General features: G+C 56.8%; 1 protein-coding gene across 1 annotated transcript; it reads left to right on the top strand.

Annotated features, from left to right (window-relative positions):
* The first annotated feature begins 753 nt into the window (after positions 1 to 753).
* On the top strand, positions 754 to 16372 carry LOC138730264 (cAMP-dependent protein kinase inhibitor alpha-like). The gene is made up of 5 exons (XM_069875296.1): positions 754 to 819; positions 13660 to 13756; positions 14849 to 15004; positions 15273 to 15424; positions 15915 to 16372. The coding sequence occupies exons 4-5, from the start codon at positions 15280 to 15282 to the stop codon at positions 15995 to 15997; spliced, it is 228 nt and encodes a 75-aa protein (XP_069731397.1). The 5' UTR covers positions 754 to 819; positions 13660 to 13756; positions 14849 to 15004; positions 15273 to 15279; the 3' UTR covers positions 15998 to 16372.
* Positions 16373 to 16793: the final 421 nt, after the last annotated feature.

Here is a 16793-nt window from a genome sequence, read left to right as displayed (position 1 = left end):
GAGCTTCCCCGGGGCGGCCGCCAGACACCCTCCCTCCGCCCGGCTGCGGCGGCACGGCCAGCAGCATCGGCACCGGCATCCCGGCACCGGGAGCGGCAGCAGCTCCGGGAGCAGCATCGGTACCGACACCATCAGCACCGGGAGCAGCCTCGGTACCAATACCAGCATCAGCACCGGGAGCAGTATCGGTCCTGACACCAACATCAGCACCGGGAGCAGCAGCAGCAGCAGCAGCAGCACGGCGAGCAGCATCGGTACCAGCATCGGTATCGACACCAACATCAACACCGGGAGCAGCATCTGTACCAGTACCAACATCAGCACCGGGAGCAGCATCGGTACCGACACCAACATCAGCACCGGGAGCAGCATCGGTACCGACACCAACATCAGCACCGGGAGCAGCATCGGTACCGACACCAACATCAGCACTGGGAGCAGCATCGGTACCGACACCAACATCAGCACCGGGAGCAGCAGCAGTACCGGCACCATCAGCACTGGGAGCAGCATCAGTACCAGCATCGGTACCAGCATCGGTACGGACACCAACATCCACACCGGGAGCAGCATAGGTCCTGACACGGGCATCAGCACCAGGAGCACCATCAGCATCATCACCGACACCGGAATCGACACCGGCACCGGCATCACCTCCCACGGCGACATCAGCACCAACACCGGGGCAACATCAGCATCAGCTCCGACATCATCACTGACACCAGCATCAACACCAAGCCTGGTGGCAGCGCTAGCCCTGGCACTGTCACTGGTATCACCGTAGGCATCAACGTTGGCACCGGCTCCGGCAGAGCCCAGGTGAGCGGCTGACAGGTGGAGGCTTCAGGTGACGTGGTTGCACGGAGGCCCTGGGCCACGGTGGTGGATGCCCTGTGCCCGTGGGCACTGGGGACAGTGCGCCTGCCATGGGGACCGAGTGCCCACCCTGGGAAGCAGGTCCCTGCCCTGGGCATCTCTGGGGAAGTGCATCGGAGTGAAGGCAGGGCAGAGGGGCAGGAGGCTCAGGGGACAGCGGTGTCCTTGGGAGGCAGATGGAGTTTGGGTGGATGTGGTGCTGAGCAGGGCAGTGGGGTGACCCTCAAGGGCTTGGGGGGATCTGTACCCAACCCACCAAGGGCAGGTAGCTCTGGGAAGGGTCATGGTGAGCAGTGGCCGGGCACCAAGCAAGGCTTGTCCATCTCAGGGTGGGCACTTCAGGGCAGCCCCTGTGGTGGCACTTCCATCCCATCCTGGCGTCCACCCCTGCCCCCTCACTCCCTGCCTCCCTCTTCCCTGGCAGGTCCTGGGGTCATTGCCGACCTCTCCACCTTCCATCCTGCCCCATCATGATCTCAGCTGCCCTGACCCCAGTCCAATCCCCCCTGATGCCCCCAGCTCCAGTCCTCAGCTTCCCAGGTGAGAACTTCCCCAGATGATTTTAGGCCCCAGGGAGATGCAAGATGTCCCAGGCAGCAAGAGCTGGCGTGGGGCTGAGCACTGCTCCATGTAGGAATCACGCTCTTCTCATGCCTCCTCCCAGGCGGCATCCTCTTGGTAGGAAAGGGCTTCCCCAGGGACAACCCCTCCTTGCTGCCTTCAGGGCTTTATTTTGGCAGGTTGCCCCTGCAGATGCTTGGATCGGGTCCCTTTGGTCCCCAGAGCTGGCTCCTGTCCCCTGGCTGGGTGTCACAGGGCTGGATGCCTTGTGTTTACCCAAAATACTCACTGCTTTGACCTTGAGGCTGTCCACCAAGGGACACCTCAACCTCAAGTCCTGCCTGGACTCCTCCTGGCATGTCCCTCCTAGTCACAGCCAGGCAGGAGAGGTGGGAGATAGAATGGAGAGGGGGAGAGAAAGACAGATGGACACAGCCCTACCACTATTTCCACCCTTTATCTGTTCATCATCATCCCCCCCACCCCCAAAAAAAAAAAAGCAGGAGTTTTTCAAGGTGATGGCAGAGCCAGGATCTCCTCGCTCTTCTAAACTGGGGGAGCCACAGTATTGCTGCCCAAGCTGGACTGTCAGGAGGCTGTGCCCAAGCTGTCCCCCTGTCCCAGGGGACCATGCTGGGCTGGAGTAGGAGAAGTCAGAGGAGTCTAAAATTCATGTCAGTGTTTTTGCAGCTCTAGAAGTGCTGCTGTGCCCTGCCCTGCCAGCCATGCCAGGGGCTGCTGGGGTCTCTGGTGGCTCCTGGAGGGCTGTGCCTACCCCAGCCTGGGGACTGTGCCGGGTGTCCCCAAAGACGTGTGGTGGGCTGGAGGGCAGAGGGGGAGAGGGAGGAGGTGGCTGGGAACCAGGGGACTCAGGCAGACACTGCCCATGGCTCTGGTAGCAGCGATGCTTGGGGGAAGCTTTGGGGTTCAGCTCTGGGTTCAGCTGGCAAAGCCCTGGCACCCATTCCTGACCCGGCCCTTGAGGACGTGGCACACGAAGGATGGGGATGAAGGCCCCAGCACCACTCTGACCTTGGGTCCTCGGGTGCTCTGGTTTAGTGCCTGGCTCAGCCCAGGGGAGACGGATCCAGCTCTGCTCCATCAGGGCTGGGGATTTCAAGCTGTGCCTCTGATCCCAGGGTGCCTGAACGGATTTCTTGGCTTTCATTCCCTTCCCCACCAGCTCCCCACGGGCCAGGAGGGTTTCACTGGGTGGTGGGGAAGGTGCTGTGACAGCCCCTGCATGGGGGAATCTCAGTGATGCTCCCGGCATCCATGCAGGGAATCATCTGGGTCACCTCCATGCGAGGTGTCACCACGAGGGAGACCCATCAGTTCCTCCCAAGGGGATGCTGCCTGGGGAGCAGGACACCCTGGAATGTTTCCACTTCCCTTCTTGGATGAGTTGCAGCAGGAATTAGAAAACCTGGCAGCTGCCAGGGCCCTGGGGGAAGCACATGCCGGGGGCTCCCTGGGGAGCCGGAGGTACCAGCTGCACCGCGGGGCCTGGGAAGCCATCAGCCTGCTCCACTCCCCAAAATTCATTATCTGGGTGCCTGCACAGGTCCTGCTGCTTTGGCAGATCCAGGAAGCCTCCTGTGAATCCAGTGCTGCTTCCTCGGAGCACCCTGATTTTCACCATAGAATCATAATCATAGAATCACCAGGTTGGAAAAGACCCACCGGATCATTGAGTCCAACCATTCCCACTAAAGCATCACTAAAGCATGACCCTCAGCGCCTCGTCCACCCGTGCCTTAAACCCCTCCAGGGAAGGTGACTCAACCCCCTCCCTGGGCAGCCTCTGACAGTGCCCAATGACCCTTTCCATGAAAAATATTTTCCTAACCATACTCAGCTGCACCACAGTCCTCTCCTGGTGCTGACTGGTGGCAGGTGGAGAAAAGGGACTTTTTTTAGACTGGAGAAAAGGAGGCTGACGGGAGACCTCATCACTATCTACAATTCCCAAAAGAGCGTTGTAGTGAGGTGGGTGCTGCTCTGTTCTCCGTAGTGACAGTGACAGTACTAGAGGAAATGGCCTCAAATTGCACCAGGGCAGGTTCACATTTGACATCAAGAAAAATTTCTTCACTGAAAAGGTTCCCAGGCAGTGGCAGAGGCTGCCCAGGGAGGTGGTGGAGTCCCCATCCCTGGTGGGGTTTAAAAGAGAGGTAGATGAGATGCTCAGGGATATGGTTTAGTAGTGGACAAGTACAGTTGGGCTTGATGATCTCAAAGGCCTTTTTCAACCGAACAATTCTATGATTCTGAGAGAAGAGGCTCCTGTGGTGCACGGCCACACATGGGGCCATCTGGTTGCATTTCAGAAATGCTCTTTGCCTTGTGTCACCCAGACTATGGCACTCATGGTATTGCACAGCCCAACACGAGCTTGGTGGCACCCAGCTGGCTCCCTGTGTCCCCACAGATGTCCCAGCCCTTGTCCCAGGCAGCCCTCAGCCCACGTTGCAGCATCGCCGTGGCTCCTTGGTTTCCCTCTGGCACAATTCCCTGCGCCGTGGTGCTCACCCACACATTCCGCATGCACAGGCAGGAGAAACAAGGACATCCCCATCCCCATCATCTCGGATCAGGTCTGTCTGGTCCCACCCAGGATGCTCAGGCTGGAGCAGCTGACAAAAAGCCATTTGGAGAGGAGAGAGCCTCAGACTGCTAACAAATGAAACCGATTTAGATGTGGGTGACATGTTTATTATGCAAAATTATAGTTTGTGCCGTTGTTGGAGCAGCAACTAAAGGTTACGATGGGAGCTGTATTACCCAGGGCTCAGCCATCGTAATTACCTCCCATTAGATCAGCGGCTTTGCAACTGAGACGTGTGGTAGGGGAAGCTCCTCTTTCGCTCCCTTGGCTGCTGGTTTACTCGCGGTGCCAGGTCCTTCTCCATGGGTGAGTGGTGGGTTCCCGTTGCCCCTGTGGGTGGGTTTCCATCATCCCTGTGTGAAAGGTGCTGTTGCATTTCCCCCTTGGGCTCAAAAAGGACCTGAGTGCAGATGATCGGACTGAGAGGAGACCCACAGTGTGAAAAGTGGTGGGGAGATGGGCTCAGCCCACCCCCCCAGCACACTTGTGGTGTCCCTGATAACCCCCCAGACTCCCCAGGAGAAATCTTCTTTCTCCTCCCACCACATCGGCAATTAAAGGTAATTAAATGATAGGAACGTAGGCAGGGATCCTTGAAAGTTTTGAAAGAGGTCACAGCTGGCAGGCTAGTGAATACCTGGCTGGCCTGGGAGCAGCTGGAGCAACCTGTCCCTCCCTACATCCCTCCTTGGGATATGGTGGGATCCCTCCCTCCGTCCCTTCCTACATCCTTCCTTGGGATGCGGTGGGATACCTCCCTACATCCCTCCCTGCGATATGATGGGATCTCTCCCTACATCCCTCCCTGGGATGCAGTAGGATCCCTCCCTACATCCCTCCCTGGGATAGGGTGGGATCCCTCCCTACATCCCTCCTTGGGATGCGGTGGGATACCTCCCTACATCCTTCCTTGAGATACGATGGGATCCCTCCCTATATCCCTCCTTGGGATGTGGTGGAATCCCTCCCTACATCCCTCCTGGGATGCCTCCATTGCTCCCTGGGTTGCAGGACAGCATCTCCCATCCAGGAGGTTTGGGCAGGGGCACACGAGCCGTGGTCCAGGCCGCTCATGCGTGGGCAGGAGGATGGTTGCAAGCCCAGGGAGGTGCTGTTTAATGGGAGATCCCGGTCTGCACCCAAACTGATGTCGGGGTGAAGGTCTCACTCACTACTGTGCTTGTGCTGGACACGTTCTCCAGCATGGCTGTGCTGAGCTGGGTCATGTAGCTGTCACCTCCCCACTGTCACTGGGAAGCCAGGAGCTTTCAGTGCTGATGGCCCTAAGGATCTGCCATGTTCCCACAGTAAATAGCCACAAACAGAGTATTACTGGAGATTTTGGGGGTTCTTTTCATTTTCCTGATGCCACTGAGGGGATGAGCTGGTGGGGCTGATGGCGGCTGCAGCACAGGGACAGCATCGCTCCCGCTCCAGGGCTTTGCCCCGTGTGTCAGACCCTGGCAAGGGAGCTGCTGGCTCCTTCCTCAGAGTTGCCAGATTGCAAAGTAGCTCCATCCGTGCCCGCAGCGGTCCACAAGTCCCACCTGCATCCTTGCACAGGCATCTTGCACCTTCCAGCTGCTGCAGAACAGCCCTGCTTGGTATGACAGTAAAAAACAGAGGTGCTTGCATGAAGCGAAGGAAAAATTCTCCTCTCTCAATTTCCAGAGGAGAATTTGAAACCCAGGGGAGATCGGGCAGGATGGGAGGCAGGGTTGTGCACTGGGCTGGGGGCTCTGGATGGAGAAGATGGTCCAGGATGTGGTTATTCCCTCTCCAGGTGAGCAAGACCCCGTGGCTGATCAGCTGAGGTTATCCAATCCTGTCTCCCCTGCTGGGGGGTTTGGGGAGCTTTTGGGTGCAGGGTAAGTCCAGGAATGCTGCACGGTCAGCCCACATCCTCAGGCTCTTGCCTGCTGAGCTTTAAGTGCTTTACTCTTTAATAAGAACAACTCAGGCTTGTCCAGGAATGAAGAAATGAGAATCATAGAACGGTTTGGGTTAGAAGGGACCTCAAAGCCCATCCAATTCCAGTCCCCTACACCTCCCACTGGATCAGACTGCTCATCTAGTGGGATGGAAATGGAAATTAGGATGGTCCAGAGGCCATAATGAAATCAGGTTTCCCTGGCTCTTTCGTCAGGTGCCTGTGGTGCCCCATGTGCTGCTCCTAGAGGAAGAGATGCCTCAGTTTTCTTGACTTGCAGGAGATGCTGTGCTCAGTGGGGCCGTGTTGGGATCAAACTGCCGAGTCCTCCAGAGCCCTTTTTTCTGCCCCAACCCAGGGATCAAAAGGAGATTTTCTCTGGGGTTACTGCCCTTTGGGGGAGCCAAGTCATGATGTGGGGCAAGGTGGTGATCACCTCAAAGGCTGGAGGCACCCAGGTCTGGGCTGACAGCGCTTGACTTTGTCCTGCAGATGCTCGGACAAGCTTTGGGTTGGGATGTCAGTGAGCACTTGAGCTGGTTTTACTTTCACCCTCGAGCAGGACTTGCTCTGATTTGTGTTTGCAGGACTATAAACCAAAGTGACAGTTTATATAAATAGCCTGAAATCCTGTCTGGAGACACTCAGGTTGGATTTTAGGGTTTTTGCCTGGCTTTAGTGAGGGTATTAAACAGAGCTGAACTCTGCCAACATCCCCGAGTGCAGTGAGACCAGGATTGATGGAGCAATAATACAACCATCCTTCCTCCCAGTGACTCCACCCTAGGAATGGCAGCAGCAAAACCCACCTCTTGTGCTCATCTCCATCCAGGAATTGTGGTGAATGAGGGTTATCAGTCTCCCATTTTGGAGTCCTTCATTCTCACTCTTTGCTTTGAATGGGAATTCAGGTACCGATATCCAACAAGCCTGGATGAGCCCCAGTGCAGAGCCAGCCAAAGGAAGGCTTTGTGTTCAGTTTGAACTGGGTTTTGTGAGGACACATCTCAGGTTAGAGGGTGAAAAGGAATTTCGAAGTCCAACAGCTGGAGAAAACATCCTAAAAAAATAAGTCAGCCCTAAAGCAGGAAAAAAGGAAGCAGGAGGAGATAAAGGAAGGTGAGAGATGATCTTTAAAAGCTTCCTTGTAAGGCAGGGAGTGATTTGGGTGGAATAATTGAGGATTGCGGTGTGAGCAGGGATGAGATTAAGCCTAGACCTGGTCCTACCCGCCTGTGGGGCAGTGATGGGGAGCAGGGAGGGAGCAAGGGAAAGGGAGAAGAGAGATGGAAGGATGATGGCGAGGGATGTCAGAATGATGGAGAGGAGGAAGAGACATTTCTACGTGCCCCACGCTGGTGGATGAGACAATCCACGCACAAGCAGGAAAAGAGGAGGAGAGGGAAAGCAGGTCAGGCTGCGAGGGTGGGTGTGCAAGAGCAAAAGCAGGGAGGAAGGTCAAAGTGCAAAGCAGGACACAACGGGAAAGGGCTTACGGAGTAACGAGAATTACGGCTGTAAGTGCATTAGCCTAATGAGGAAGATGCGGTGCAGGAAGGTGGGATGCCTTTTGGGCGATGGTGTTTGCTGGAAAGTGCATCCAATGGAGGGGCCAGCCCCATGGGTACCGGGTTGCGCTGGACCACCTCAGCTCAGCCAGAAATCTGGGGAGATGCCAGGGTCACCTGCTCTCTGAAAACCTGCTGCAACAAATCCTCAAAGCGTTGGGAAGGAGCTGAGGCCACGCAGCAAGGAGGAGCCAGGGGAAAGTGGGGGACAAAAAATAGCATGAGACTTCGGGGATGCTGTGAACATCCAGGCGCAGGTTTCCTTGGATCTCTGCACCACTTTGCTTTAGACTGGGACAGCATCACTCCAAAGGTGCCAGGCAGGATCTGAGCTGGCCCAGGCACCTTCCCATTTAGGGACAAAAGCACCAGTCTGAGGTCAGAGAGGTTGTGCTGCCACGGGCAGGCAGTGAGGTGCCAGCTTCTCCCTGTGGCACTGGCAGCCACATCCCACCCCACTCACTTCCAGGGGGATCATCGTCACCTCAAGGCACTTGGGTTGCAACTTCCTTGAACTCTGAGCTTGAAGGAAAACCTGTTCTCCGAGTTGTCCTGCATATCCATGTTAAATATTCCTGCACCAGCCAACAACCTTGGGGCCTCTCCCCTTCTCATTTTCTCCCTCTGCCCTGGAGACAATGAGTTTGGGACAATATTTATTCTCATGCTTCCCTCTTGCCTGGATCCTGGGAGCTGTTTGGGGCTGCTGACAGCTGATGAAGCCCTTTTCCACATGGCAGCAGGTGCCTGCTCAGCATCTCGTGGGCTCGGACACTGACAGCGCTGCCGTTACCTCAGGCACGAACACAGCCTGCAGCCTCATCCCTCAAGATGAAACCATCGGGACCAAACCTGCTGCCTCCACGGGAAATCTCTTAGCTCTCCAGATCTTATCCTCTGTTTAATTATTGCCATCTGCTGTTCCAGGCTCCGGGGGCTGCTTGGTCTGTCTGGTGGCTGTCGGTCCCTGGTTAGCTCAGCCCCGTTGGATTTTCCTCCCATGTGGACTCATCATTGATTTTCCTGGATGATGCTCTCATCCCCTTCTGATCCAGGGCAGCTCTTTCCTTCCTGGCATGCAACGCTCATTTAATTCAACATCATGGATATGCCTGGGCAAATCCTTCCCATTTTCCAGTGTGTTCATCATCTCTTAATAACATTGACATTGCGAGGTTGCCAGTGGATTTTCCAAGGGCTCGTGCTGGAGTGCAGCATTTCCCAGCCTGTCATTGTCAGCCCCCATGACACGTTGAATTAAAGGAGCGTGAAGAAATCCTGTTATAGAGAATACCAAGAACATTAAGTTGCCCAGACCCACAATTCCAGATGAGCCAGTGACCTATCCGCTACTCCGAAGGTGAAAAAGCAAAACCTTAGAGCTAAATGAACCCTTAACAAAACTTTACAGCCTCGATCGCTGGGGAGGAGTCTGGAGGAGAAAGACCTGGGGGAGTTGGTTGACAGCGACTGAACATGAGCCAGCAGTGGCCCAGGTGGCCAAGAAGGCCAATGGCATCTTGGCTTGGATCAGAAACGGCGTGGCCAGCAGGGCCAGGGAGGTTCTTCTCCCTCTGGACTCGGCACTGGTGAGACCGCTCCTCGAATCCTGTGTTCAGTTCTGGGCCCCTCACCACAAGAAGGATGTTGAGGCTCTGGAGCGAGTCCAGAGAAGAGCAACCAAGCTGGTGAAGGGCCTGGAGAACAGGCCTTATGAGGAACGGCTGAGAGAGCTGGGGTTGTTTAGTCTGGAGAAGAGAAGGCTGAGGGGAGACCTCATTGCTCTCTACAACTACCTGTAAGGAGGTTGTGGAGAGGAGGGAGCTGGGCTCTTCTCCCAAGTGACAGGGGACAGGACGAGAGGGAATGGCCTCAAGCTCCACCAGGGGAGGTTCAGGCTTGACATCAGGAAGAAATTTTTCACAGAAAGGGTCATTGGGCAGTGGCAGAGGCTGCCCAGGGAGGGGGTTGAGTCACCTTTCCTGGAGGTGTTTAAGGTACAGCTGGACGAGGTGCTGAGGGACATGGTTTAGTGATCGATGGGAATGGTTGGACTCGATGATCCGGTGGGTCTTTTCCAACCTGGTGATTTTATGATTCTATGATTCTAGGGATGCTCTGCCCATGGAGGTGTCTGTCTTTCGGTCTGTTCAGCTGCTCTGTCCCTGGGATGGTTTCACACCTTTTGCTGTCTGCTCAGTATCTTCCTTCCATCTTCCCGGGCTTTTATATCCAGGGAAATGTCACTAAGACAAACCTAACGATGCCACATTGAGGGAAGACCTCCACCACCAAAGCCTGCTGCCCGTTCTGCCCCAACCCTAGTGGGATGGGACCGAGCTCCTCCTAACACCCTTGGCTTGTTTCCTCCCAGTGATGGTGAGGTCCGTGCCTGGCTCAGCGTGGTCGTGGCACATCCCTGGCTGTCACCACCTGCCTCGAGGTGGTCGGGAAAGCGATGGCTCTTTCCAGGTCATCTCAGTCCCTTGGCTGGGTCCATCCTGCAGCGTCCCTGGCCCAGGGCTGGGAGAGGAGAATGATAAGGAAGAGGGAGAGGATGTGGGGTGCTCCTCACCCAAACCACTTCCCTCCCAGGGCTGATGCTCTGAGTCTCAGCAGAAGAGTCCAGCTGTAGCATCTCCTTTACAAGCCGTGGATTTGGGCTTTTTGAGGCTCGAATGAGGAGGTTTAGAGCAAAGAGCAGGTGAGTAGGGAACAGGGGCTGGGGCAGGAGCCTTTCCTCCCACTGCCTGCGGGTACAGGAGCAACCTGGGCTGCTCCAGGCTTGGGATTCGGGTACAGGAGCAACCTGGGCTGCTCCAGGCTTGGGATTCATACTCAAATCAAAGGCAAACAATGCGATGGCAGCCAAAACAGGGCTTCAGAGATGCTTCCTGCAGCAGATCATCCTGCAAGGAGCTTGGATGCTGAAGACAAGTCCTAATCCTGCACAAGTTGCTCTGGCAGCCTGGACTCTGAGCGTGGGGTGGGGATTTGCAGCAGCATGTGGTGGGGAGAGGCACACATGCTGACCGCAGTGGGAGGGCAAAATCTCACTTGTTTTCTCTCTTGTCTCGTGATTACTTTGTGTCTTGCTCGCTGGCCTTCAGCCAGACCATCTCCTTCCCCTCTTGTGGTTTAATAGGTCATTGCCACAGACAAATTATACTGAGCATCCAGCCCAAACCAAGCAGCTCAGTGACTGGCATGAAAGCATTAGGGGTCAGTAGCACCACAGGGACCTGGGAGCTCTCCCGCTGGAAGGACTGTGTTGTGTGGAGATACCTGAGGTTTGAGGACATCCCACCTTGGATATGGCCTTGCAGGATGTTTTCTGGTCTCCCAGCGTCCTCTGGGCAGGAGGCAGGTTTGCTGCAGTGGCGCTACCTTGATTCCCAAGCGATTTGATAAAGGGGATGTGACACACCCCAGTGCCGTGTCCTCCCTCCACCTCTTCCCAGGATCTTCCACCGCAGCCCCTTTACAGGAGGCATTAAGGTTTATTTTTGCCCTATCCTCCTATATCCCATTAGGAGCATTAAAGCAGGAGCCAGCAGCCCCAAGGACCTTCCATGTGACTCCAGGAGCTTTTTTAAGTTGTGAGCACGTTAAACCTCCTGGAGAGAGTCCCTGATAAGAGAGGGAAATCGCTGCTCACCGGGCGGAGGCACGAGGTTTATGCAACATTGGTTGCCCAGCACTGGGTTGGATTTGCTGCCTGTGGGACCAGGAGGACGTGGCAATGCTCAGCACAGGGCAGGCATCAGCATCTTGGACCTTGCTCCAAGGGACGCAGTGGGTGGGAGCAGCCTTGTGGTCTCCCCGTGACAGCGATGCTGCATCCCAAGAGTGCTCAGGACTCCCCCCGTCCCATTACAACCCCTCAGTGTTTTCAGCCCCCACCAAGGTCACAGCAGCTTTTCCATCTGTGCCACCATTGAAGTCCTGATCTCTCCACATCTTGATCTCTCTGCACAGCTTTTAGGTGGGCTGGGTGAGTGTACAGGGTGTAACCCCTGCCTATGCCCTGGACAAACCATCCCCAGCATCCCTGGAGATGTTGAGCTGCGGGAAGGAGACGGGCAGGATCCAGCCTGGTCAGGAAGGCTTTTTCTTCCCTGGTGCTTCAGAGCTTGAGCCAGCAGGAGCTGCTGGGGCTGCTGGGAAGGTTTTGATCCAGCCCTGCAGGGCTCTGTCTTGCTGGGATGTGAAAAGGAAGGCTCTGCGTGCACGTGTGCACAGCGTGTGAGTGCACGTGTATGTTCATGTGTGTCCGCACACATGCATGCAACTATGCATCTGTGTGCACGTGTGGTCACATGTGGACCTGCGTGTACACACGCGTGTGCTCGTACACGCTCACCCCATGACGCACACCAGGCGTGTGAGCCCTGGCTCATCCCAGCCCCGAGCGGTTGCCAGGGTGACACGGCGGGTGCTGTGGTGCCGTCACGGATCCTCCACGCTGCCTGCCCCTGTGCCAGTGCCCAGAGCAGCGGCCACCGAGCCGAGGGCTCCCGCTGGGCCAGCTGGTGCTGCTGCGGGAGCCCTGGTGCAAGAAAGGGGCTGGGAACTCCAACGTGTTCCATGTGATGAGAACCTCTGTGCCCAGGAGGTTAATTCAAAGGACGGAGTTTCCAAACCCCCTTGCTTTCTAGCAATCCTCACTGAAGTGGGAGGCTAGGTGCAGCAGGGCAAGGATTCTGATGTAATAACTCAATAACAACTAGATAGTCGTTATTAAGCAGGTATTCTTTATTTGCAGTGCTGGATGCGTGGGGGAATCAATCCTCCAAAAACACACACACCAAGCAAGAAACTGTGTGTCTTTTATAGTACAGGATGGGGGTACAGCCCAAATTTTTGGGAAAACAGTCCTTTCCCACTGGTGTGGTAGTGTGGATTTCAGGCGTCCTTATCTTATCTTATCTTGCAGGATGCCTGGGATGCCTGTTCCTTTCACAGCTGGCCCACCTTTAGATAAACATCCTCTCAGACACATATCGCTATGGGACATACAAGCTTAGACAACTGTTATAGATCAAGACATTTGCCATTCATCGGTCCCCCTTTAGGAAAGAAAACACTTTTCAAGACACATATCACTATGAGACATACTAACTTAAAATTTTCCCCTTATCAAGGTGACCCAGCTGTGGCCCCAACAGGAGCTGGCAGCACTGTTGTCACCTCACGCTGACATAGAGGTCCATGCGTGTGTTTGCGTGCACACAGGGCTTGTGACATGCACACCCATGTGCCAGAGGATGCCGTGCATTCACATACACATGTGCTACGATGCAGCACACACGCACCTGAACGTGCCCAGGAACGCCTAGAGTGATCATACGTGTGCCACGGGGCACCATGCTTGCACATGTGTGCCCATGGGCACCAGGCAGGCACATGCTGGGGCTCAGCTCCAGCTGCACGTCCACGTGCACTCACACCCAACTGCCTGTCCTGAGGTGATGCACGCAGACAGGCTGGGAGAGCTGGGGTTGTTCAGCCTGGAGAAGAGAAGGCTCCAGGGAGACCTTAGAGCAGCTTCCAGGGCTGAAAGGGGCTCCAGAAAAGCTGGGGGGCGGGCTCTTCATCAGGGAGTGCAGGGATAGGATGATGGGGAATGGTTTTCACCTGAAAGAGGGGAGATGAAGATGAGATCTTAGGAAGAAATGTTTTGCTGTGAGGGTGGGGAGGCCCTGGCCCAGGTTGCCCAGAGCAGGGGTGGCTGCCCCATCCCTGGAGGGGTTCAAGGCCAGGTTGGATGCGGCTTGGAGCCCCTGATCCAGAGGGAGGTGTCCCTGCCTGTGGCAGGGGTGGAACTGGATGGGCTTCAAACCCAATTCACTCCACGATTCTATGAAACATGCACACACATGCACTGATCCACACACAGCCCTAGGGTGCACACACACCCATACAAGGTGCATCACATGTCAGCTGTGTCTCTGCGTGACAGGGTCTGTGCACCCTGCCCTCATCACACACCTGAACCTCACTCTGTGCCTCAGTTTCCCCAGCTGAAAAAGGCCCTGATCCCGCCCTGTGTGGGCCAGTCAGCCCATGACTACTCACCTCCAGGTTAATCATTGATTTCTCCTCCTCACATACAGCCAGGATCACTTGTCCCGCTTGGCACGGCGTCTACGCCCAAGGACTTGGGGACCTTGGCTCGTCCTCTGCTGGATACTGGTTCCCAGGAGGACGCTGGTGAGTTTATCCCCCCCACACAGCAGAACAAGCTCCCACTGCCACCACCTTGGGGACACCAGTCCCAGCACCACTGCCAGTGTCTGCCCAGGAGGGGCCAAGGCTCATTGAGTGATGGCTTAGGGGTCCCAGCACCCCATGAGGGGCCCGGGGATGGTGGAGGTTACCCATGTCCCTACAAGGTCCAACCCCACCTGCAGCTTCAAAACCCATCTCCAAAAGCTGAGCGAACATCATGGTGAGGTCCCGGCAGTGGCGTGCACGGGACCAGCCCACGCAAGTGCAATCTGCACGGGGCTGGGGGCCTCCTAGGAGAGCCCCCACCTGCCCAGGGGACCCCTGCATCACCATCACCTGCCCAGGGAACCCCTGCATCACCATCACCTGCCCAAGGGACCCTTGCATCACCATAACCTGCCCAGGGGACCCCAGCATCACTGCCACCTGCCCAGGGGACCCCTGCATCACCATTACCTGCCCAGGGGATCCCTTCATCAGCATCACCTGCGCAGGGGACCCCAGCATCACTGCCACCTGCCCAGGGGACCCCTGCATCACCATTACCTGCCCAGGGGATCCCTTCATCACCATCACCTGCCCAGGGGACCCCAGCATCACCATCACCTGCCCAAGGGACCCCTGCATCACCATCACCTGCGCAGGGGACCCCTGCATCACCATCATCTGACCAGGGGACCCCTGCATCACCACCACCTGCCCGGGCTCAGCAAGAGCCACCTTCCAAGGGACACAGTGGGGTCCCCAGACTGAGAACACCCCACCCTGGTCCGCAGCGGCCCTCTGAGCCTCCCTTGCTGTCCAACCTGCCAGCTGGCTGTCACCTCCTCTTCCCTACCCCTGCTCTCCATCCATGTCTCATGCCATCCTCCTCCTGCCTTGCCCACCAGGGCTGAGAGGTCCCTGCCTACCAGCCTGGCTCAGCGCAGCCACCCAGGGAGGAGGGTGCTGGGTGCTATGGGTGCCCTGCGTGGGGTTACAGCCTCTTCCACCCCCAGGCTTGCTCCTCGCTCCCTCCTTTATCCCTTCTCAGCTGCAGCCCAATGCTGACCCCCTACTCTTCCTCCCACCCAGGTCGGAGCTGGACAGGACCCAGCCCAGAGCCCCCATCTCCCGTGGTGTCCGTCACTGACTGGGAGACGTCAGGAGCAGGGGCCACCAGGCTGGGAAGCGGAGCAGGACCCTGGGCACAGGGGAGACTCAGTGCCAGGCCAGGCTGGAGGGTGCCCGGTAAGGCTGCAAGTGTGCCCGTGGGACCCCTGAGGACCCCCTCTTCCTCCATGATGCTGTGACCAGGGGACATCCCAGCACCCAAAGGTGCCAAGCCTGGGGATGGGGAGTACTGTGGGCAGGGTGGCCCCTGACTTTGCTCCTGGAGAGCCTGAAGGCAGAGGATGCTCCCTACCCTGAACCAGAGCATCCTTCCTGGACCACAGATAGGGTCCTTTTGCTCTCCATGCTCAGAGGGGCTGATGGCGAGGGGATTGTGTCTCTCCAGGGTTACCATGACCGAGGTGGAACCTGTGCTGGACTTCGCGTCCTCTGGGAGAACAGGTCGGCGTAATGCCCTGCCCGACATCCTGGGCTCACCGGCTGGTGTCAGCCCCTCTGACCTGCCCCTCAAGCTGGCCGAGATGTCCCTGAATGCAGGTAGGTGATGGGGAACCATAGAATCACTTGGAAAAGATGGTTGAGATCACCCAACCCTGCTAAGTCCACCACTCACCTCCCCACATGTAGTCAGGTTCTTTGAAGATTTGTCTCTGAAACTCACTTAGAAACGTAAAATTGTTTGGTTGGAAAAACCTCTGAGATCATTGAGTCCAACCATGCCTGTCCACTACTGAGCACATTTCACAGAAAGGGTCATTGGGCACTGGCAGAGGCTGCCCAGGGAGGTGCTTGAGTCCCCTTCCCTGGAGGGGTTTAAGGGACGGGTGGATGAGGTGCTGAGGGACATGGTTTAGTGATTGATGGGAATGGTTGGACTCAATGATCCAGTGGGTCTTTTCCAACCTGGTGATTCTATGATCTACCCAGCTTTTAAACACCTCCAGGGGTGGGGACTCCACCAGGGAATAGAAGACAAGGTGGTGTGACCAGGAACTGGGCTTGCTCACCCTCCGCTCTCTCCTCGCAGGCAGCGCGCAGGAGATGCAGTCGCCCTCGGCGGAGGTGCCCCCTCCGCAGCCCCCCAGCCCCGAGCTGAAGGACACATCCTAACCCCGCTGCCGGGGGGGACATTGCTGACCAGCGGAGGAAAGAAGAGGCTGTGGAGCATCAGCCCAGCTTTCCTGGCACGGCCGGAGTCCGCTGGGTTTTCCTTGGTGCTATCGCAGCGAGACCATCGGGCGTCATCACCCCCGCCGTGGGGGGAGTATCGCGTGGTGGGGACCTGCCGTGACCAAGGGTGATTCCCACCCACACCCTGGCCGAGGACCCGGGGAGGGGGGATTTTTTTGCCTCCCCATCGGGAGGAATATTATTCTTCGGGGGCATTTGGCAGCGCCGAGTGCAGGGGGCTCGCCGGGGGGGCTTTCTCCTGGTGGCAGGAGCTGCCCGCAGGTGTTTCTGGCTGAGTGTGGTGTTCACTGTGATGTTTTGGGTACCACCTCTGTCTCCTGGCCTTTTTTCCTGGGTGATGAAGAAGAAGAAGCACCCCAAATCCCAACAGCACCCCAAGCCCTCGAGCAAAGTCATCCCCTGGCAGCCAGCACCTTGCTGAGGGGTCCCAGCAGGGACTAGAACACCCTGGGTTGGTCCTTGCCCCAGGGGTACAGGGTTCTCAGCTTCTGGAGAGAGAAGGATGCAGGGGGTGAGCAGGGTGATGCTGTTTTGAGCATCCCATCCCACTGTGCCAGGGCCACCCATGGGTCCCCATGCCTGATCTCCTCCCGCAGCCCTTGGGATCCCCCCAGTGTCCCTGGGGAAGACTCTGAGAGGAGAGAAATAGCTGCAAACTGGGCCAGCGAGGTCCTGCAGAGCTTTGGGGGTGCACATGAAATGGAGCCAGGCTTTC

The sequence above is a fragment of the Phaenicophaeus curvirostris genome, chromosome 23 (genome assembly GCF_032191515.1).
Source record: "Phaenicophaeus curvirostris isolate KB17595 chromosome 23, BPBGC_Pcur_1.0, whole genome shotgun sequence".
NCBI lineage: Eukaryota > Metazoa > Chordata > Aves > Cuculiformes > Cuculidae > Phaenicophaeus > Phaenicophaeus curvirostris.
This window is presented reverse-complemented; position numbering and strand designations above follow the sequence as displayed.